At 46.6% G+C, this 23255-nt stretch overlaps 2 protein-coding genes across 2 annotated transcripts; both read right to left on the bottom strand.

Moving 5' to 3' along the window:
* Positions 1-1130: 1130 nt before the first annotated feature.
* On the bottom strand, positions 1131-12577 carry ovch1 (ovochymase 1). Its single transcript, XM_088924060.1, has 13 exons — positions 12526-12577; positions 12080-12193; positions 10450-10633; positions 9105-9180; positions 8300-8504; positions 7812-7954; positions 5819-5975; positions 5502-5534; positions 4910-5129; positions 4554-4711; positions 3905-4003; positions 3303-3439; positions 1131-1295 (listed from the first exon to the last, which is right to left on the bottom strand). Exons 1-13 carry the CDS (start codon positions 12575-12577, stop codon positions 1131-1133), a joined length of 1743 nt encoding a protein of 580 aa, XP_088780186.1.
* A 3929-nt stretch (positions 12578-16506) lies between these two features.
* Positions 16507-22574, bottom strand: LOC148829948 (chymotrypsinogen B-like). The gene is made up of 9 exons (XM_088923606.1): positions 22466-22574; positions 21653-21824; positions 19751-19820; positions 18533-18710; positions 17960-18093; positions 17456-17609; positions 17318-17353; positions 16741-16950; positions 16507-16658 (listed from the first exon to the last, which is right to left on the bottom strand). The coding sequence occupies exons 1-9, from the start codon at positions 22572-22574 to the stop codon at positions 16507-16509; spliced, it is 1215 nt and encodes a 404-aa protein (XP_088779732.1).
* Positions 22575-23255: the final 681 nt, after the last annotated feature.

The raw sequence follows: 23255 nt of genomic DNA, 5'->3' as shown, positions 1-23255 counted from the left end.
GACTTCCTGTCCGGGGCGGAAGCACGTGTGCACGCTGGCGGAAAAGGCGGAGTCCCGGGCCTGGGAAGTCTTGAGTGTTTAATTAAAGACACCGCCCTGTCTAAATACGAGCTCGCGTGTTTCAGATCAATACAGCACCGATTACTCCAGGAGGATGGAGCACGGGCGATCTTTGGCCTGTGGCGGGCGTTGTTCCTGCAGGTTTTCCAGCGAAATATTAAAAATAAATGCGTGGATATAGATACAGGAACAATCCAGCTCGTTTCCATGCCATATGTCCTGTCACTTTCAGAATTAAGAACAGCTGTAAAGAAGGAGGATACCATTCAACCAATCTAGCTCTTTTGGTATTTAATGGAATTCAGTTGTTATTTGATCGGGATCTCATTCAGTCGTTTCTTCAGTATCGGCTTCAACAGCACGGACAGGTCACTTGTTTCATGGCAACACTCATACTAGGAAGAAGATCAATTCGATCATGCATGTACAATGCCAGGGTTAGAGCCACCTGACACCAGACCATTACAGGGATGTAGTAATGCGCTGTTTCCCAACAGGCTTTGCAAACCTCCTGTGGCAGGAGACTGGTTCTCCAGGTCAGACGATTGGTTCCTGAGAGATGAGTGAGATGCCGAAGGGCCTCAGGCCAGGGGCTCCCACTCCTAGGGCTGGAGTCCCACACAGTTGCTGGCCTTCATTCCCACTGAGCTTCATCACCGAGCTGGACAGAGAAGTTGCTCGACTGAAATATTTGCAGGATTTGTTTTATAGTTTGAGTATGTTATTTATGAAATGCAATAATTAAAGGCAGCCTCCTCCAGCATGTTTAAAAAGAAGAAAAATCGTTTGAATTGATAATATCAAGTCAATTAAGGGTTCAGTTATGCGTCTAAGCTGCCGGGTGGTCCTTCAAGACCAGGACTGAGACCCCTGGCTTGGCTTGACCCCTGGATTATCATATCAATCACCAATCGATCATATCATTTGTCAACCAGAAAACTACCTCCTAATCATGTGAAGAATGATCCGAGTCAACAACAACAACAGCAAGAATTCATAGCCAGTGAATCGAGCACCCTCGGAGAAATAGATCTGGGTTAAGACTTTATTTTAGACACGCTGCTCTGTATTTACACCTCTCCCTGCGTGACGTCTTTTATCCAGGACCTGTAGGCTGACACCCTGGTAAAGACAGCGGGCTTGCGGGCTGTGCAGGTCTTGCTGCCCCAGGTGAGCACGCCGCACAGGGAAGACACACCGTCTCTGCTGCAGACCAGCGCCCCTCCGGAGATCCCCTGGAGGGAGGGAGGACGTTTGACACAATTTGTTTTCAATTCATTCGAGACTCTGATGGTTCCCAGTCAGGCTCAGGGTTCATCCCAGCTCCTTTTCAACCCACTGAAATGGGCAAAAACTGGACCTGAAACCCCAACCTACTCAAAGTAATTCACCTTTAATTTGAGCAAGTATAGAGTATAGAGAAATCGGACTCTGTAAAAACAATACCTGTTAGCTACATCGCTGTTCAGAATGTAGCAGAAGACCTCCTTGAACTGGGAGAGACGGGTTTAATAAGAGGATTGTCTTATCGAAGACTGAGTAAATCCCCATGATAGTACCAATATGGGAAACATTTAATTCAGACCAAATAAAATTCTAGGACACGCTACTTAAAATGTAGTTGAATTGTAAACGTTTAGATGGTAGGAGAAATGAAAGATGCACCTTGCCCATGTCTGAGAACCAGTGCAGAAATGTAGTAGGGGTGTAGTATTTAGTCAGGTTTCAGAGAGATCTCGTGCTGTAATGATGCCAATGCAAGTATTCCAGCCCAACCAAGACCTCTGTTGATTTTAACCATGGTGGTGCAGTGCAGAATTTTGGAAATTGACTATAAGGCAATGGCATGGTAGAGCATGTTCTGTATGAGTACAGCATGCTGTTAGGCCACTGAACAACAGACAGGTCATTCTGCCTATCCTGCTTATTTTGGTTGCCATTAGAAGGCGTCATCCAGGTGTTACCTGAAAAAAGTCCACAGATTCTCACAAAACACTGCTCAATACAGTATTTGTACTTGGAACATCAGAAGAAATGTCACAATATATGCAGGCATACATTTGGATTTTGGATTAACAATTAACATTTGGATTAATTGGGTCATTTTGATTAATATGATCATTCATGACTGACCAGGATACACTCAAATGACACTGATGCATCACCAATTGCTACATTGCTTGATAAAGTGAGAGTTGATTAGTCAAGGTTAATCATGCCCAACTGTTGAACATTAAGGCTGGCTAAACAGAAAGGAGCTCATCTGTACCACTCATCAGGAGAACACCTCCTGCCTGCCTTTGCGATCTGTTGGAGGCTGGACTAAGTGCAACATAACTCACTACCTGGCAAGACTGCCGCAAAACACAATGTCAGCTGGGGAGACCAAAAGTCACGTCACCTCATCTAGATCAGGGGGAGACTGAATGGGCCAGCCTGGGCAGGAAAGTCCATTTGGTACAGAACTACACTTGCAGTGACTGAAGGCAACCCGACTGCATCACCGAGTCTCGGGATCTCATTTACTGCTCTCAATCTGGGCGCGTGCTGGTGTGACGGCCTGCCAGCAGTACAGCTTCTTCCTTGTGCTGCTCGTGTAATAGCAGCATTTTCATATGCACAAATGTGACACTTACGCTGACTGCAAGTAGGACAAACACCTAAGACCAATGAAATACACACAATGACCCATGACATCACTGGTCTCTGAGCCCTGGAACAGGCACATGCTTGTCTCAGCTCCGAGAGGAGCAGTGCAGGATCCCACAAGACAGCAACTGTGGCCTGATGTACACAAGACTGCCCTGTGCTGTAGCAGACATCCCCGTAACAAACATTAACCAACGCAAGTCTGGTCAACAAAATATCAGTGTGCCTCTGACAAGAAGAGAGAATTTTACAGATAACTCAGTGAATTTGTTACAATTATCAGCAATACGTTACCTTTGACACTTAGTAAACTGTATATTTAGGATGCAATGGTAAAATGGCTGTTTGAAGTGAAACAACAGTGGAATTTGAGCAGAAGGCACAGAAAAGACATGAATGGAATCTCTTTCACAACAGTGCAGATTACCAGAGTGTGTTCCCAACACTTAAATCCATTACCAATCAGCTACAGTACAGCCCATCTAAATAACATTAAAATGGCCGTCATCTCGAGCGCTGTAAAGTATGAAATACTGTATCTGTACGGATGTTACCGTGTTGTTGCAAGAGCGAATGGAAATTGAAGAATATACCATGCAAGATCTGGATCCAGCTGCCCCTGCACAGATGTGGGTCTTAAGAATAAGGTCTTCTCCCCAGCTCTTTCTACAAGACGTTTCATTAACCAGCTGTATTCTGGCCTGGCGCAGCACATCCGGTTTAATATTTGCTGGAAATGGATTGGAAACAGACACTGTGAGAGACATTTTTAAAGGAAAAAAAAAACCCATCTCACTAAACATACAGCAATATTTGATAAAAAAGAAAAACTAGCACAAAGTTTTCAAACTTCATTATAATGAAACCTCCAAGGGAAAAAAAATATTGAAAGGAATAAAGAATTTAGGGCAAGCCCTGAAATCGGACTTTAAGGGGAAGAGTAAGCAGAGGGGCATTTAGTTAACTCCAGCCATGGTTTTTCTAGGGTTTTGGCCCATTCGTCCTGAAGCCAGCTTGCGTGGCCTTGAAGATGAGTTTCCTAAAGCACAGTAACAGAAGCTGCACACAGGAGTCAGAGTCTGGTGTTCCACACTTGCGTCCCGGATCCCGACAAGAAAACCGCACAAAAGGTGGGAAAGCGATTGCGTTGCCGGATCCGACCGGGGCTGCTTTCTGAAAGGGGCTTTTAACTCACAGGTAGCACTGCTGGATCCCCAGCCTGTCGTCACACAGGACCAGCCGTCATCCAGGTCGACCCTCTCATCCGGCAGGCAGGCCGGAGCCACTGTGTCACCTTCACAGGAGGAAAAAACACCGGAGATTCACAAACCAGCGCAGCTATGAAATACATTACTAACATGTTTAAAGAGGGCGGCACCTCAGTAGCTGCCATTGCGGTCTCGCACCACTGGGGCCCTGGGTTCAAGTCCAGACCTGGAGAACTATCTGTGTGGAGTTTGCATGTTCTCCCCATTTTTGCATGGGTCTCCTCCAGGTGCTGCAGATTCCTCCCACAGTCCAAAGACATACCAGTAGGTTAATTAGCTTCTGGGAAAATTGGCCCTGGTGTGAGTGCGTGTGTGTGTCTGCGTGTGCCCTGTGATGGTCTGGCATCCTGTCCAATGTGTTTGTGTCTGTTTGTGCCCTGTGATGGACTGGTGTCCTGTCCAGGGCGTGCGTGCGTGCGTGTGTGTCTGTGTGTGCTCTGTGATGGACTGGTGTCCTGTCCAGGGCGTGCGTGCGTGTGTGTCTGTGTGTGCTCTGTGATGGACTGGTGTCCTGTCCAGGGCGTGCGTGCGTGTGTGTCTGTGTGTGCCCCAACTGGCGGCCAGTCCCATCCGTACCTAATCTGGCAGGCGTCTGGAGGCGGACCAGAGTCAGGTCGTCAGTCGGGGGGAAACTCCCATTATCCGCAAGGCTGTAGACCTCATCTACTTGGATGATCTGCGTTGGCATATACGTCAAGTCATGTGCGCCCAGGACCACGTCATCGCTTTTAGATCTGCAAAAACAAACCGCAGCCAACTCCACTCATGATATTTAACCTGCAAACAAAAAGGCTTCAGTATTATGTAAATTGCAGAAGACTGTATAAGAGCATCATGCTATTTTGCAGCACTACTGGACTTCCTATTATTGGAATAAACCTCTGGACAGTGCTATGGAAAGGCCCCCCCAGCATGGGGCGCAGGCGAGGTACCTGCAGTTGCAGTGCCGGGCAGCCAGCACCCAGCGGGGATGGATGAGCGTCCCGCTGCAGTAGTGCCACCCGTTGCTCTGCAGGCTGACCTGCCAGGGCCAGGAGTTCGGACAGGCCGCGGTCACGTTTTCCACAGTGGGCCTGCCTTCGTCTGAGCCAACCACCTCTGCGAAGCCCGAGCTCATTCCACAAGGCTTAGTACTGCTCGTGCCGCAGAAGTCTGGACAGGGCAAGAGTTTCAACAGATTGCTGTCCTCAGAGGACATGCTATTAATTTACTAAAAGAAGCACTAAAATCATTCCACATAAAAGTCAGAAGGGGAATCTCCATCAATGCTATTTGACACACTACCAGATCTGCAGAACTGGGGGATCCTTAAGAACAAAGGTCTTCCTGGACACAAATATCAGGACTACTCATTTTGCAATCCTTTCCAATGCACTCCATTGCGGTATTCAGATTAAATCTGCTGCTTAATCTATAATCTTTAGTCTAATTAACCATGGATCTGATTATATTCAAAATCGGCAATGGAGCAGATTAAAAAGGCTGGAGATCGTGTGTCCCGAAAAACAAAGATCAAAATCCTACCGTTGGGCTTGCCTGAAACTCCAGAAGTTCCCTCTGTTCTAACAAGGAAAAACAGCATTAAGAACACAGTGCATGGGTGCAGTTTCAAAAGAATCTCAGTACCATCCCAGACAATAGATTAACTTTTACGGCTATGACCTCGAAAGCCAACAGAATCTTTTCTTTAAAAAAAGGTCTCATGTAGGACCCAGGCTTCCTTAAATTCACAGCTTGCCATGGAAGAAAAAAAAAGCCAGCATCAAAATTTTCATTTTCACTGGTCTTTGCAAATGACATGTAAGGTTCCTGGAAGGCGCCGTGCATGACCACGCGCTCACCCTGAATCCGGACGCTGATCCAGTCCAGGAAGTAGAAGACGTCGGTGTACACGCCCGGCTTCTCCCTCCGCGCACACCCCACGCCCCAGCTCACCAGGCCGGCCACCGCAAACCTGCGCCCCTCCGCCTCGCAGGACAGGGGGCCCCCCGAGTCGCCCTGCAAACAGAAGGGGGGCCTTCACCAGAGCAGAAAGAGCAAACGGAGAGGATGACCCTGTTCCTCCGAGCTCCTGCGGAGGACTGGACGACCGCAGATTCAGAGCCGGGACAGGGAGAAAGAGACACAGACTCCTTCACTGTGCACAGACTGAAAAAAAACAACCACCCTTTTAACAAAATTTATATGTACTGTAGTAGAGATTGCATGACTTGCTAGAATGTGTTCTTATTGTAATATGTCTACTGTGGAATAAAGTTTATTTTGCTAAAAAAATACAGAGAGGATATCTCCAACACCTAACAGAAAGCCACTGAAGGTTTTTAGTGTTTTATCAATCTAAGGATCTCGGAATGAGTTTAAAAAATACAGCTTGGTATTTATACCCAGTAATCCACAGAGTACAATAATCCATCACTATTGTACTAGATAATCCAACAAATACATGTATAATACTCCATCAATATTACAACAGAAATCCACACTTGAATAAAGTGGGGAATGTAGTAGTCCTTCTGTTTTCAATCCTAAACCTCTTAATTTCTGGTCGTGGTTTCGTGGGGCATTGGAGCCTGCCTGGGGTGGAGCAGTGGCTCTGTGGCTCAGGATCTGTGCCTGTGTCTGGAAGGTTGCCAGTTCGTATCCCGCGGCCGGCAGAGGAATCCTGAGCAAAGCCCTTCACCCCAGCTCCTCCAGGGGTGCTGTATAAATGGCTGACCCTGCGCTCTGACCCCAAGCTTCTCTCCCTGTCTGTGTGTCTCATGGAGAGCAAGCTGGGGTATGCAAAAAAGACAAATTCCTAATTCGAGAAATTGTATATGTCCAATAAAGTGATCTTATCTTATAGTCAGTGTGGGCTTGGAAAAGGTACAGTACAGGTAGGTCTTCCTTAACTAACCTCTTAGATTTCTTAGAAAAACTACAACATATTGTGTGGAATAATTATATTTTCAGAAGACTTTGAATTATGTTCCTCAGATTATTTCTCACATCGCAGGTAACAGGCACTCAGAAGGTAAGTGTCTAGATGGGGAAATGTTTCATGGTCAGAGAATACAGAAATGGGATGTTTCAGTATGGGTGATATCTTGAATGTGAAGAAACTACTTACAACATGAAAAGAGTTTGTGTTCACAGATCATTTTAGTCTCGTGGATATAATGAAAAAGCCAAACCAGGTCTGGACGTACAAGTTAAAGAACAGCATTTGAATTGAGGGATGTTAAAATTATTTAATGTGTCAATATTCTAATTTAGAATATTTGTAAGCAATAAGCAAAGTATAAAACAGGTTAAATATTCACAATTCTAAAAGGTAGAGACAACCTACCTCCAGAGTTAAATGAGAAAACAAGCCAGAGGACGCATGTGAAAATTATATTAAGGTGCATTTAAAACCGAGCACAGGAGGTGCTTTACACAAAGGGTCGTTGGAGTATGGAACAAGCTACACAGTAATGCTAGAGAAGCTGACACTATGGCTTCCTACAAGATATGGGTTAGTAGAAGTCAAAATTGTCCAAATAACTATTTCATTTCATGTCCTTATGATTCCTGTGGTTGATTGTTAAAGTCTATGAGCTTGATGTCTTACACCTGTATGACACTACACTATATTGTGTTTGAAAATGCACTGTACTCTTAAAACAGCAGGACCTGAAGCAGAAAACCCCCATCTCAAATGAATCAGGCAGTGATTCCCTCCAGGGGCTCACTGGGAGTTACACACCACTGAAGTGTCACACCTGGACCATCTCTGTCATCACTAAAGGCTTGGCAAGATAGTAGTGCAACTACACAACTGTCACTAAGTCATCTCGACCGCCATCTGCCTACCTGGCAGGCGTCCTTCCCGCCCTCTGCTCTGCCAGCACAAACCATGCCGACACTGATGCTGCTGCTGTAGAACTGGCTGTTGCAGGTGTTCTGATCCAGGATGGTGATGTTGACTTCCTGCAGTCTCAGAGCCCGAGGCCCGTCTGAAGTGGTACAGCACATGCATTTTGCTGAACAGTTATGAATGAACAACTACTCAAGTTTAGGTGTGCTTCAGCAGTATTTGCTAACCTGAATTAAAAAGGATTATTTCAAACAACGAAAACTAAAATACTGGACAACTTCCATGGCAGATGAACAAGACTAAATAGCCTGACTTCACCTCAATCTCCAAGTCTCATTTCTTTCTTCCAATGTGATCAATTTAATAGAACTCCAAACAGATTTGAACTCTGTGTTCACCAACTGGTTTGGGAAGCAATAAGAACTCTCAATTAAAAAAAAAACCTTTGATTAACAGTAAGATCCATTTTGTTTAGTGCACTTACTTTCACTTGTTGTGCCCCATCCAGTCACAGTGCACAACTTGGAGGGCTGCAGCTCTATAGTCGGTAGGAGGACTGGTCTCACACAATTATTGAAGTCCAGAGGCTTCTCCAGCTTCAAAAGAGCGATGTCGTTCTTGTGCGTCTTGGGATCGTAATCTTTGTGGCGAAGAATTCTGGAGATTCCAACAGTCTGCAAAAAAAAACACTGAACCTGCTTTGGAGTGGTAACCATGCAAGTCATAAAATATGCTTTAACACCCACTTAATACTCCCCCTAGGATATTAAACTGGTCAGCACATGTACTACTTTTTATACTTCCCATAGTGGCATAAAGGGCTCCTTATTAAAAGAAGAAATTCACAATCCAAGAGCAAGCTATAAAATTACAGCTTAATGGAAACCAAGTATATCAGTTCTTTAGGTTCCCACCCTTGCTGCTCCTGCCCTGCCAGTTCGCCCCTCACTGCCTGGGCTCGAACCTGGGGGTCTCTGGCGTCACGCAACAGGGAACTTGCCAGCTGAGCTAAAGGAGAACTCCCCCAGCCCGGGCGGCTGAGATCCCTGTTATACACAGGGGCGTATTCCTTACACACAGTACATCTTATTAACTACTGTATGTATGCACCACCTCTTCCATCTCGGAGGAATTAAAGAAGTGCCTCATCAGAAGAGGAAAGATTTAACCCTGAAATTCCTGCCTGCTGGTGTAGAAGCTGTATCTTCACATTAGCTGCTGCACCATGGGGAGAAGGGAGATGGTGCCCAGTAGGATGCCCCTTTCAGCCACAGAACAAGGGGGTTTACCTGCTGGCATGTCTCCTCCAAATTGTCCAGGTCATGTTTCCCAGCCAGGACTTTCCAGAGTACTGGATTCGAGTATCTGAAATTGAAAAAGGTTTCTTTCTCTCAGCCGGGAAGTTGAATGAGCCTCGCCAAGTGGGAAAACACCAATGTGATAAAACCACACCAAACTCCCTCTTCCATCCCATGGGTGGCTTGGGATGCACTGATGTCAGGAAAAGAAGTTCTGCCGTTCCAGACCATTATTACATTAACATTTTCTAAACCTGTAGCGAGGGGCATAATACATTCATTCCACGCTGTGAAACTCCACTCCTTTTCATTGCTTTTCTTGAAAGCCAAAAGCAACAAAGCCTTGTGGCTTCAATCACAGGGCATCAAGGGCCGACTGTCGAATTTCAGACTGAGGTCCTTGGTCTTTTTAACCTGGTGCGAGTTGCCCAGGTCATGGATAATTCACGCGTGTTAGACCTCACACATATTTCTATTATTTTGGTCTTTAAACTACATCTCAGAAAATGGCAAATGCACAGGAAACCTACACCATTATTGTGTACACCAAGAATTATAAGCACCCTTGATAAAGAAAAAAGTTGCATAAAATAAACAGCCCAGATAATGAGCTACATTTTATGCCCCCCAAAATGGGGAAACTACAGACTTGTTTTGAAATGATTGTATTAGAATAAATGTTTTTAAATGAGCAGTACTACTTTGCTCACAAAAACATAAGTGTCAGAATTTTTGGATTCCCTGTCTCTAGTTCTCAGTTTAACCTCCTCTGGCACGGATAATAGCACACAGTCTTTTCCTACAATGTTTAAAAAGGGATTGGACCAATTCTTTCAATAGCATCAAACCTTTGTTTCAAAACATGATTTTTTAAAAAATATCCTTAATGCTTTAACTCAGCAGAACTTTTCAATATGCTTTGAATTATGTCATTGACATCTAATGTTTTAAGGCCACTTCTTGGCTTCTTGACCTGTGTCTATTCCTCTACATTTTGCTGAGGAACTGTAACATTCATCCAAATCGTTATTCTGAGCTGCGCACTTTCTGTGCAGTATGACATTGTGTGATTTTGGGAAAAAAAAGTAGAGCACATCTTATGAAAGTGTCTTTTCAGGATACAACTCCAGTTTAGCGTCACATTCCCGCATGATATCCAGCGTCTGTGGGATGTCACAGGACCTCAGATAGGAGCCACGAGCAAATCATGCTGGAGACAGCCTGCAGGGCTACAACCCACCAGACTGCAGTCCGGGCCCCCCAGTGTGCAGCACCGCTCCTGACACCCCCGCCACGAGCAGAGCTGAGGAGGTGCGGATGGGATCCGGAGACTCACATGTTGAAGCAGTGGGCGGCTGTGAGGACCCACAAGGGGCCGATGATGGCTCCTCCGCACGCAGGGGTCGTGATGACCTTGAGGCAGGCCTGCCAGGGCCAGGAGTGGGCCCAGGCCTCCATGCCCCCCACAATGCGGTCCTGAGGCCCCTGACTGGGCATGAAACTGCGCCGCCCCGCGATATCTGCAAAGACACGCGGGCATGGGCAACGCTTTATAAGACATGCAGCACAACGTCATTCCAAGTGTTCCAGCACACTGCAGGCTTGTGTCCAGCTTCGCACAGATGGAAATAACATCCCCCACTGTGTCACTGCTTGACCTGCCTCCCACTCATCCAGTAGCAGGGAGTGACCTGCTGTCATGGACACCAACAATGCAGCACAAGGCAAGGGAGCAGACATGAAGCCTCCTTTCCCTAATGCTGGTCTACAGACTTCAACAGGGGTGGCCAACCCTGGCCCTTGTACAGCCCCGGTCCAGCAGAGCTTACAGGTCACTCCCTGACTTGGAACACACGAGCTCTAATCAATTAAGTCAGCTAACTGGTTCAATTAAGTCTGGCATGGCCAGTTGTGGTCCTTGCGATCTACTTGCAGTTCAAGGGATGTCCTATACTATCTAAAGTGAAAGAAATCATCTGCTTCAGTGAGCAAAAGGGAACTTAAGGAATTGGCGATTTAAAGCCTGCTGGGGTTGGCCACCCCTGTACTAGAGCCTGCAGTGGAACCCAAACTGCCATTCAGCAGCAGGTGCGCGACCTGCCGTGGTCTAGTGCCACCTGCTGGACAAGACCCGAATTGCTCAAACAGGCAGATAAGGAGGTAAAGGACACTTGTTTGAGCCCTGAGCATCCTTCTCTCCTGCAGTGAAGGTAATAATGATGATAATAATAATAATAATAATAATAATAATAATAATAATAATAATAATACTTCCTTACACTTATATTGTGCTTTTCTGGACATTCCACTCAAAGCACTTTACAGGTAATGGGACTCCCCTCCACCCCCACCAGTGTGCAGCATCCAGGTGGAATTTATCACCAAAATAAATCCTCTAAAAAACATTCTCCATGATTCTTTCGCATCTAAGAGGTCAACTGCAATGCAAAGCACTGAATGACTCCAAATCACAGAGGGAATCGTTTGACGAGTCATAAACTACTAGAAAGAACACCTTTTTGCATTCCTTTTAAGGTGCTCTACAATATTACAATATAAAACTTTACAACAGAATTTAAATGTTACAAAGCTTAAAAAAAAAGATCCTAGATGACACAAATCACCCCCCCCCCCCCCCCCAAAACAAAACAAAACACTGAAGGCTTCCAGGCTAGGTTTAATAAAAGCACCCCCTGTGGCTGAGCCGTCCCAGATTTGACATCAGTAATGCAACGCAAGTACTAAAACACCTTCCAGTGTCAGTGTCCGTGTAGAATCGGATCCGAGGATCTTCTGTACAGACGGAATGATTCGTACCAGGTACTTCTAGGTTTTGACCAAGAGGAACCAAGAAACAACAAAGGGTTTTAATCCCTGTAGGGAGGGGAAGTGTTTACTGAGAGATTGATAACGCAGCCATCGACACCCCTTTAGATACTGTCGTTTTTCAATAACGGATGACTTACCCTCATCCTCCACGCCAAGCAGAGAGGAGCTCAGTGTTTTGGAGACTAGCGCCAGGGGTTTCCCGAGACCTTCCGGCTGGCCTGTCCTAGAGTTAACTGGAACAGCAGCCACACCTAGGGTTTTGGGGGGACGGGAGAAAGTTCACACGTTTTCCAATTTCAAGGTAAGTTTCCTCATCGCGGTTTGCAAGCCAGGACGCACTACGTGCAGGTAAACGGAGAATATAAGCAGGAACTTCGAAACTGCGAGAACTCGGTGAACACGGCGAGTAATGTTATTTTTCATTCGTCCCTCATCTCGATAAACACACAGTTAGTTTGATCACTTATTATTGCATAAGAAGAAACGATCAGCCTTATATATTTCACTTCACTAAAATGTTTCTTCCGTCCTTTCATAGAACATTTAATTTAGGTCACGATTAAATTATTGTATTAGTTCTTACCAAGGTCTATCTTTTGTGATACCAAACACCAGATCACGAAGAACAGAAACATTATTGAGCCACGTCCCCCCAGCGAAACCTATGCCGTTGTTAGGATGAGATTAGCATGAAACCTTACAATTGAAAATAAAAGTTTATTAAAACATACGCCAGTATTTTAAAAGTGCAGTTATCACCATCACGCCCAAAGAATACTTTAAAAACAGCGTCGTAGCACAGGTACCGCAGCTGATGAACGCATCACACCTGATACCAATCAACGTCTGCAAGTAACTGGTTCATCCAGGAACGAGGTAGAGCGGTCAGTGACCGTATTATCTAAATTAAAGTAATATTTAAATACAAATGTTACACAATTGTATTTACTACACAACAGTGGCATGAACTACATTTACAGTTCACTTATACTGTATCATTGAAATCACGTTAGATCAGATAAAAGGTTGACTGCAAAAATAATTAGGAATGTGAAACCAGTTGCCACAGTACGTTGCAAAATGCGTTTTGTGTGAAAAAGATTTTTAATTCTCCTATGTTTATATCTCCTGCCTGCTCAGTTGTGTCTCTGCGGTCAGATTTCATTTCCCAGTTCCTTACCCTTGGCCTGTTCCTGTCTAAAAGGTAGAGCTATGCTGATTACATCTGAAGTGCACTGGAAGGGAAGTCTTGGCATTTCCTTTAGAACAGTGGCTCTCAAAATTTTTGGACCAAGTACCACACCTGATCAAACCAAAGCTTCCAGGTAACACCTACAAGTCACCTTCTCATAGGAATCCCAGAAATTCTCAATAACCAACATGAGCACGTGCGCACACACTCACACACACGTAATAAAAATAATAAATATAATAAAAATAGCACTGAATGCTTACCTTTTCAGTGAGAGGGGTGAGCCTGTTTCGTCGAGCAACGCCTTGCAATGTCAGGGATGAGGGCAGCGAGCTTCAATTTGATCCATTTTGTTGCAGTAGTTCGTCTGGATTGCAGTGAGAACAGAGAAGCCTTTCTCACAAAGGTAGGTAGTAGCAAAAGGCATAAAAAAAAATGAGAGAGCTGGGTATTCACTCTGTCTTTAGAGCCAGAAATCCAACAGTGACTGTCGTTTCAATTCTGACTTTAAAGTCGCATCAGATGATAAATCGAGCAACTTCTCTTATTCAGCACAGGTCAGATCCAAGATTCAAGATTCAAGATTTCTTTATTTGCTATATACAACAAGTGTATTGGAATGCTTACTCGTCCAGCTGTACCCAGTAACATTAGAGAAAAAACTAGGCACAATGACAAACAGACATGGACAGTAAATTTAGACAATAGATGTTATAGTACAGCCAAGATAGTGCAATCAGTGCAGTACCTTAAAGTGCAGGTGCTAATTTGAGCTGTTTAAGATGCAGACTGCTTGGGTTAATCTATTGGTCAGTGTCCTGATACTGCGATACCTCCTACCGGAACCCAGAGGTGAAAACAGATCGTGCCCAGGGTGAATTGGGTCCCGAAGTATAGCCCGAGTCCGGTTGTGGCAGCGGTCGAGATGTACCTGGTCGATGGAGGGCAGCTCAGTCCCAGTGATTTTATGCGTGGACCTCACAACCCTGAGGTCTTTTGGCTTTTCCTGTACTGTGGCTCCACCATACCACACTGTAATACCACCGGTCAGGAGACTCTCAATCGTATTACGGTAAAAATTGGCGAGTGTTGTCTTGCTCATCCCCCACTTCCTTAACTGTCTCAGGAAGTGAAGGTGCTGGTGGGCTTCAGTGAGGATGGCAGCAGAGTTCTCTGACCAGCTCAGCCTCTCGGTGACCTGGAGGGCAAGGAAGCTGAAGGTGCTGACAGTTTCAACTGGAGACCCCTGAATGATGATGGGTGTGTGATGTCCTCCCTGCCTCCTGAAGTCCACTATAATCTCTTTTGTTTTGCAGATGTTAAGTGTGTTGCTGTTGTTAAGTGTGTTGTTGTTGTGGCCCCACTCCACCAGCTCTGCTACCTCCCTCCTGTAGGCGGTTTCAGCATTGTTGCAGATAAGACCGATTACTGTGGTGTCATCAGCAAACTTGATGATGCGGTTGCTGTTAAATCTAGCCACACAGTCACACAGGCCTGGGGGGCCCCTGTGTTGAGGATCAGAGGGGATGAGGTTTTGTTCCCAATCCTCACCACTTGGGGTCTGCCTGTCAGGAAGTCCAGGACCCAGTTGCCGATGGAGTTGCTGAGGCCCAGACTCCTGAGCTTTACCACCAGTCTGCCTGGCACAATTGTGTTGAAGGCTGAGCTGAAGTCAATAAATAACATCCTGGCACAGGTGTTCCTCTTGTCCAGGGGCTCAAGAGTGGTGTGAAGGGTCAGTAAGACAGCATCATTCACTGACCTATTATTCCTATAAGCAAACTGCAGGGGGTCCAGGACTATACTGTTGATATGTCCCATCACCAGTTTCTCTATGCACTTCATGACTGCTGAGGTGAGTGCCACCAGGTGGTAGTCATTCAGACAAGACACCTTGGTTGCTTCAGGCAGTGGCATGATAGCAGTCCTCTTGAAGCACAGTGGGACAGGAGACAGGGATAGTGACATATTAAATAATACGGTGAAGACAGAGGCCAGCTGTGCTCTGCATGCCTTTAAAACACAGGAGGGGATGCTATCAGGGCCAGCAGCCTTGCATAGCTTCACCTTTCCAAAAGCTCTCCATACCTCCTGTTCAGACAGCTGCAGTACAAATTCCTCAAGTGTACCACCTGGGGGCACTCTGTGTAACTTGATTCTGCAATGCAGAGTTGCTCATCACTGTTCCTGAAATGTAATAGTTCAAGTTCACGTTTGTCATTCCAGCCATATCCAAGTATACAGTGGAACGAAATATCATTCCTCCTGGTCCATGGTGCAAATACATACAGGACAAAAATGTTGGAGGTTTTGTATTAACCGTCGCTTTTCATAAAAACGCATGATCCACCACTTTTGAGCAGCAATAAAACCTGGAGAAGGTTCCAGTCAAGCACCTTTTTATTTCAGTTAAGGATAAAGAATTTGGCCTCGACTAACAACCAGAAAATGTGGGGTTCCCCAGGGACTATCGCACAGGGCAGTCTTAGCGTCCCTCAGAGTCTGTGACAATTATGCCCAGCCTTGTGCTGTAGTACTGTACTATTCCTCTCTACATAAGAAACATTTAAAACCAGAGGAGGCTACTAGGCCATTCCAGCCACTTTAGTAGCTAATTAATCCCAGGATCTCCTCCAGCCGTTTCCTGAAAGAAGCCAGAGTATTGGCTTCAGCAACACGGCTGGGTAACGTGTTCCAGACTCCCACTGCCCTCTGGGTAAACAGGTGTCTCCTGGTCTCGGTGTTAAACGCACTTCCACACAGTTCCCATTTGTGTCTTCTGGGCCGTGTTTCTCTGTTGGTTCTGAAGAAACCAAAACTAGGGTGATCAGTGAACCTGAGAATTATGAACACTGGTATCAGGCCTCGTAGCAGTCTTCTCTGTTCAAGAACGAAGAGATTCAGTTCCTCCAGCCTGTCGGTGTAATTCATACCCTTAATCGCCAGAATGCATCTGGTTGCCGTTTTACTGGCTGTTTTTTCTTTTTTCTTTTCTATAGTGTGCTGACCAAAACTGTGCACAGTATTCTCATTGAGGCCTTACTAGAGCATTGTACAGTTTTAACATAACATCCCTTGGTTTAAATTCCATGCTTTTCTTTGTACATCCTTCATTTGCTATGCTTTATCTACGCTATGTCTCCTTTGTAACCTTTATTCTTGGTCCTTGTCCATGGAGAAAGACCCCACGTTGCTTTAAGGAGAGGGGGAAAAAATTCCACTTTAACTTTGCCTTATTTAAAAAAAAAAAATCAGCTATTGTTTGTGCAGGTGTACAGTATGTACTAGAAAAGACAACATAATTGAAGCGGTTTATTCAAAATCAAGTGCATGGAGACACAAAACTGAAGACCAATCAGGACACACAGAGCACTAATCTGTAACATATTTGTAAGTTAGAGAAAATCCATAGTCAGGTGAAGGATCATCCGTATGAGTTTTATAAGAAAACCTCAAAAAGGACTTGTCATCCGACAGAAGGGAGTAGACTTTGTAGGGATATTTCAGCTTTCCGCAGAATCGGTCTAGTTAAAAGAGTTAAAAAAAACCCATAAACAACAAGCATTTCACTTCCCAGGCCTCCACACGCAATGGGAATTTTGTTACCTAGAAGCAGCGTTTGGTTGCCGGTCTGCTGCTCGATGCTGAAGAAGGCGCTCCTGCAGTCCATGCTGGGGGTGTGCACTTTGCTCACTGTCACCTCGGCTCTCCTCTTCTCGCCCAGCCACAGGACCCAGGAGCAGGCGAGGTTCGGAGCATACGGGGGGGACAGCAGGGCCGCTGGTGGGGCAGGCAGCTCCAGGTCTGTGGGACACTCTGTGGGTAACAGGGTCATGTTATCAGGACAGGCCACAGAGCAGGAGAATAGTCACATGTAAAGTAGTCTAATGGTTGTACACCATTATGGTACAATGAAGAATAGGTGTCCAGGCATATAACTATAACTGCCAGAGAATAATTCCTCCTCCACCAGGTTCATAACTTCAAGGATCATGTTCCCATTATAAAACTCTTAAAAAAGCCAGCGTGGGATTCAGCAGGGCTATAAAGGCTGTGGCCTTTCCGCAACACTGCATTGGAGAGTTGTTGCAACCTGCTCCTTGTTTAATTGCTAATGAAACTTCGCAATATCACTAGGGCAAAGATTAAAGTCTAATGAAAATCCAAGGAAATAAGTTCTCACCCTTCCCTACATCACTTTGGAGTTCGCGGTTTAAAGCTTTAAGGGGGGGGGGGGGGGGAAATAAGAGAAAAGATACCTTAAGTTTGTTGGCTGCTTCAGGATGAGTTAAGCTCCACTAGCTGCCAAAGGTTTACCAACCGTACTGTCTGATCACACCCTTGATCCAGCCCACCATGGCCTCCACGCGGCTGTAGACGCAGGCCGGATCCCCGCAGTCCGCGCGCCCGCCTTGCACGCCTCCGAGGACGAACACGTCGCCGCTTTTACACACCAGCGGGTCGCCGGTATCAAACTTGGGGAAAAAAAAAAACAAAAAAGGGGGCATTAAAGGCAACCTTCAAAATTGACTTGAAAATGGGCATTACAACGTTAAGGCAAGGATGTCCACACATGAACCGTGGTTCCCTCCAGCTGTGAATACTCCCCCTCCCCCCCCACCACCACGAAATAAAAGTGCACAGTCACCCCCCACCCCAAGAGTCACATGGACATGAATCTTGCTGCAGAAACGAAAGTCCCCCCAATCCGGCTTCAATCCACCTCTGTGTGACCCCAGTCCCAGTCAACTCTAAAACGAAGCCTGAGGCCCGCGGCTCCCCGGTTGCTCTGTGGAGGACTGTAACCCCTTTACCGCCCACCTACCGGACACCTGCCGCTCCCCGAGATGGAGGAGAGGGGGCACATGCGCTCGGTGCCGCAAGGGGGACGGGACTCGTTACAGACCCTCGAGTCCTGGACGGGCACGAGTCGGTGCTGCAGGCTGCTCGCTCTCTGCCCTGGGGCCACTGAACCGGTAGACCTAGTCAGAGCGTTAGCTCCCTCACGTGACAGCAGTGAGGGTTCGGCACAGGCGAGATGGTGAGACAGCTCTGTGCCCAAGAGCAGGGAAGTCACCGTAATTACTACAGCAAAATACCCAGCTGCGTCAGTGGGTTCAAAGGTAAGTGACCTCACATCCAACTGCCAGCCAAAACCGTATAAAGAGGCCTGTTTTAAGAGCAGTTTCAGTACAGTTGGCTCATAATAGCACATAAGACAAATGCAAAGAGGTGGGGAAACCAAAAACCAAACTTAGACCTTGGTATTGAAAAACTCAGACTACAACATGATACTAGCTGCAAGAGATCTGTTATAATGCAAGATGCAAAATTTCTACTTAAGAACCCAAGTTATTAAAAAAAAGTCACTTTATGATCAAGGCAGCTGGAGACTTACCGTTCACCACACACCAGCCAGTGAGCACACAGACGGAGGAGGACTCCAGCACGCCGGAGGGCAGGCAGACAGGACTAACCGCCTCGCTGAACTCCAGCTCGTCCACTCTGACCAGAGCCAAGTCATAGTCTCCGTAGAACAGGCTGTACTTCGGATGCACTTCTATTGCAGTTATTTTCTTGTGGCACAAAGACCAATCGCAAGATTAAACAGGACGAGTACACGAGGTCATCCACAGAACTGAAGGGTTACAAACAGGAAGCCATCTGGCCTGCTCGGCTCGTTGGATCTCCAATAGCTAGTGAAGCCAGCAAAGTGTCAGTGGTTTCATGAAAGATGCCAGGGTTGCACCTAGGAAGACTGCCTGGGGGCTTATTCCAGACTCCTACCACTTGTGGTATAAAGTATGCAAGATCTTAAACAAAAAAAAAAGCACAAGGCGGCCTAAAATTTCTACTCTCCCATGTTCAGTTTTAAACTGAAACTTCCATTTACCGTACCCATAAATGTTCACTTGTGCCCTGTGGGTTGTTATGATTGAATTCACTCTGTCAAAGACCTTTGAGCATTTTGAATAGCTGGATTTCTCTTTTTTTTTTTAGGCTGTGTAGAACAGGCATTTAAGCCTGGGAAGGTATTCAGTTGCTCGTTTCTGGACCATTTAGGAATCAGATATGTACTTAACAGTAGAGATTCAGAAATCAGCTTCTTGGATTCATCAGCTACCACAGTCCAAACGAGCAAGGTGCACTGAGCATCACCCAACTTCTGTTAAAGGCATGAGAGCAGGCCCTGGAGGGTCACTCATTTAGAAATCCGTGCCTCTTACAAACTGAGGCTGCCATAGGAACAGTGCCCTGCTCCAGCTGTGCCAAACCCCGGCACAAGGGCGAACCTGCCAGATGTTGCAGGAGGGGGTCAGCGGCAGAGCCAGCTAACAGCTCCGCATACTGGAAGACTGTCAGAGCAGGACTCCTCTGCGTCCAACACGCAAGCCCTGCCCCTACAGCTTGAAGCCGTATCCAACTCCCACTCACGGAAAAGTTTCCTTTTTGAGTTTTGAGTATTTTCAGTAATTCCAGCTGTTAATTATGCATAGCAATACAGGCTAAAGTAAGTTTCCAAAACCCTTCATGAATAACCAGCACCAACCACTTCTCATCCTGAGGAATAAGAAGTTAAAAAGGCGAAGTCTTCCCTTCACATACAGGGGCTCACCTTGATTATTTGACTGCTCTCATCCACCCCCACAGTGACTGTCCAGTCCCCTGGGCGGCTCTGGTACTGGCTGCAGCAAAAACATGAGCATTGCGTTCGAGTTAAGACTGCGGTCCTTGGTCAACGACCGTGTGGGGAGAATTGTCACTTGGGGGCTTCCTGAAATATTTACAGAACGTTCCATAAATCCTGGGAGTGAATCCCAGGCTCAAACATCTCTGCCCGTTCAATTCATCAGCCCCACACATGCACCGGTTGCAGAATGGAGCCAATGTTTCACGAGTTCGGTTTAATACTGCTGACATGTTGGATTACAACACATAACCGGGTTTCTGGTCCACGCTGGAGAGCGAACTAGAGGCAATAGCTGGAAATGGGCTCTGCGCTAGATTCCCCCCCCCCCCTGACATTTTAGGACTCATTGACCTCCAGGTGTGGTAATGGAGAGAACTCTTAGCACTGGAGTGGCAGGGAAGCTGGTCATCCGGGAACAGCAGGCCGGGCGGCGGCACAGCTCTTGTACTGCTTCAGGCACGTCGACGTGCAGAGAAACCAGCAGCATGGCATGAGCAAGGGCTCCCCGACACTGGGGGTGTCCAGATGGCCCACAGCCGAGAAAAACAAGGAGGGACCCTCTGCGGGTTTCGGGAAGAGGTAAGGAAAATCCAAGGCCGGGATCCAGAACCAAGTGCCAGAGATACGAACCAAGAATCAAGATCAGACGTCAGGCAAGGAGTCCAGGGAGTGCCCAGCACAGGTAAGATCTCAAGCTAGGTGTCGAAACAATACTGAGCACCACCTGACCGAGGAGCAGGGTTTAAATAGGTCTGGGGAAGCGTGGGGAGGTAGGGACACTGGGTGTGCAGGGATTGGCTACTGCCATTTGGCTGATCTGCACCTCTCCTGTACAGAAGAGGTGAGCCCTAGAAGCTGAGGTGCCCTCTACTGGTGGGTTGCTGGGACTGCAAGAGGGAGGATATCGGGGTACAATTTCCCCCCCGATGGACATCGAGATGGCCCAGGGTGCATCTGGCCACACGTTTAATTCTTGCCTGCTCACTGCTCGGGTGAGCGCACGCACGGTACGGGAGCCGGCACCGGGATGCACAGACCGACAGGCCGCACGCGGAGCTGGGGGAGCTGCTCCACACGTAGCCCAGATCGTGCTGCCGACGGGCCGGCGCCGAACCCAGGGGCCGGTCCAGGTACATACAGGGGTCTCCGAGCCTCGCGGAGAGCCCCAGTCCAGCAAGTGTGCTGGGGCACCCTAAATCAACACCAGTAAAGACTGAGAGCAAGTTTTCATGTTCAGGACATGATTTGAAAGGTTTTTGGCTTTAAAAACCACAAACGTTGCACAAACAAGAGGGGTCTCTTCAAGCCATTTGGCTCATTGGGTGCCTGTAGCAAGTTGATACAATTCTCTTGTAGCAGTTTTGCTGAAACAGGCCAGGGTACCAGCTATGACAATGGTCCGGGTAGCCTGCTCCATGCTCCCACAACCCTTTGTGTAAAGAAGTCCCTTCCATTCTTGGTGTTAAACGCACAGGCCTGCAATTCACACCCACCCCCTTCCAGATTGTTTCCCCACTTAAAGTCACTTAATTAGTTAAGAACTTGATCCTTGAGTTTTGTTCTGAAGTGTGTAACAAATCACTTGCTTAACTGACGACAACTAATTTCTAAAGATCAGGAGCAAAATGTTTAGACCCACAATACTCAAAGGTGTGAACACCTCAGACCGAACCCCCTGCAGACTCCTGTAACTAAAACGGGCAGCCTGACAACAGTGCAATCGTGCCGTCACTACCGAACAGAAAAGGGCGAAGAGACGCAGAGCCCTCGTACTTTTGAAAGCCACGCTTCTTGGGCGGTGGCGTCCCAGCCGGCAGGAGCGCTTACTTGACGCAGCCGGCCGCAGTCACGATCCACGCCGCGTCCACCACGGCGCCGCCGCAGCGCAGCGCGTTCACGTGGGTCAGGATCACCTGCCAGGGGTAGGAGCAAGGGAGCGCTGGCGTGGGGCCGGGGCCGCCGCTCAGGTCCGGGGGGTACCGGGGGGTACCGCACAGCTCTGGAACAACATTTCGCGCGGGTGTCACTGTCCAACGGTATTGCGCCCTCCTGCACCGGGTTTTGCACAAACAGGAATAGCGTGCAACAACTTTTAGACGCATTAATGACATGGAAATAGAAGCAGATCATTATGTGTAGTATTTTACGATCACTTAATTCAGGGGTCTGAGACTAACTAAGTGTCCCCTCGCTTGTTTTATCTAAACCCGAGGAAGAAAATACTTTTTTTCTTGATACCCGAGACACTGGATTGCTCAAATGATCCACTTACAGTAATTGTTTATACATACTGCTCTGCACATTAGTACTCGTTTGGAAACACTAGAATTACGCCGTTTTGCCAACTGCAAATTTCTTCCGACTCCGAGTCGCTTGATTAAATTGATAACTCTGGCATGCCTTGGTTATTAACGGCCTGCTTCTTCCCCAGGCTCCGAAGTCAGCAATAGAAGAAGCTTTATTTCTGTCGGCTGTTTATATCGATTGGTGTGAAATAAAAGAACGGTCTCCACGAGGAATAAGATTCGGGCTGGCTGAATTCTGCACCGCTACTTATTTTTTTTTTTAAAAACGGGCACCAAAGTGTGCAGATCCAGTTATAAAAGTATGAGCTCTTTGGAACGATTTAAAACTCCTTACCGTGCGTAAAGTCTACTGAGAGACAGATCCCCATTAAAAGTAGTACTTTCTTCGGATAATCCATTTTTTGGAACAGTCTCTCGCTCGGATTCAAAGTACCTCCCAGCATCTATAGAGAAATAGATAAGTAACGGAAGCCTGAGAGTCGAGCGCGACTTATCGATCACGCAGGACCAGCTACATTCAAGAAAGTCATTTTACCACTTTTTTTTTTTACTTTTAACGCAATTTAATGAAGCGAAAAATATAACCAGAAATGCACACGAAATGCCTTACAATTCGTTTTCCAATGAAAAGCCACTCAGAAAAAATTCAAGTTGGGAAGAATTTCTAAAGCTCACCGCTCGCAATAGGCGCTGTCCCGTGCGCAAAGGCCTCAGGTCGACAGCCTCCCCCCTCCTGACTCTTATTAGCTAATTCGGCCAATTTAACACCTGTCGCGTCGCTAATCGACGATAAAGGCACCCTCCCCCGGGTACCGTGAGTGATCATCTTCCTCCTGGTTTGGAGATATTGACGGGGCGCTTTGAACGCGAAATACTGCATCTTTAAAGCCCAGTACCTGAAATAAACTCGTTTTCGAGATGTCTTGATAGTATATAAGCCTTAGCTAGCAGGATAGATGTTAGTTATACTGCAGTGAGGGGTAACCAATGTTCTCTCTAATTTTTAATGGCCTGTGTGCGCAAACATTTCAAGTTGTGCATTTTTTTCCCCTCAGTGACAAAAACTTGTGCGCACTAAATTAAGTGTGTGTAGAATTGTAAACCTGAAATTATTTTTTTGTTAA

Source organism: Atractosteus spatula, chromosome 8 (genome assembly GCF_055471065.1).
Source record: "Atractosteus spatula isolate fAtrSpa1 chromosome 8, fAtrSpa1.hap1, whole genome shotgun sequence".
Classification (NCBI taxonomy): domain Eukaryota; kingdom Metazoa; phylum Chordata; class Actinopteri; order Semionotiformes; family Lepisosteidae; genus Atractosteus; species Atractosteus spatula.
Note: the sequence above shows the minus strand (reverse complement) of the source record. Positions and strands in the feature narration are given on the sequence as shown.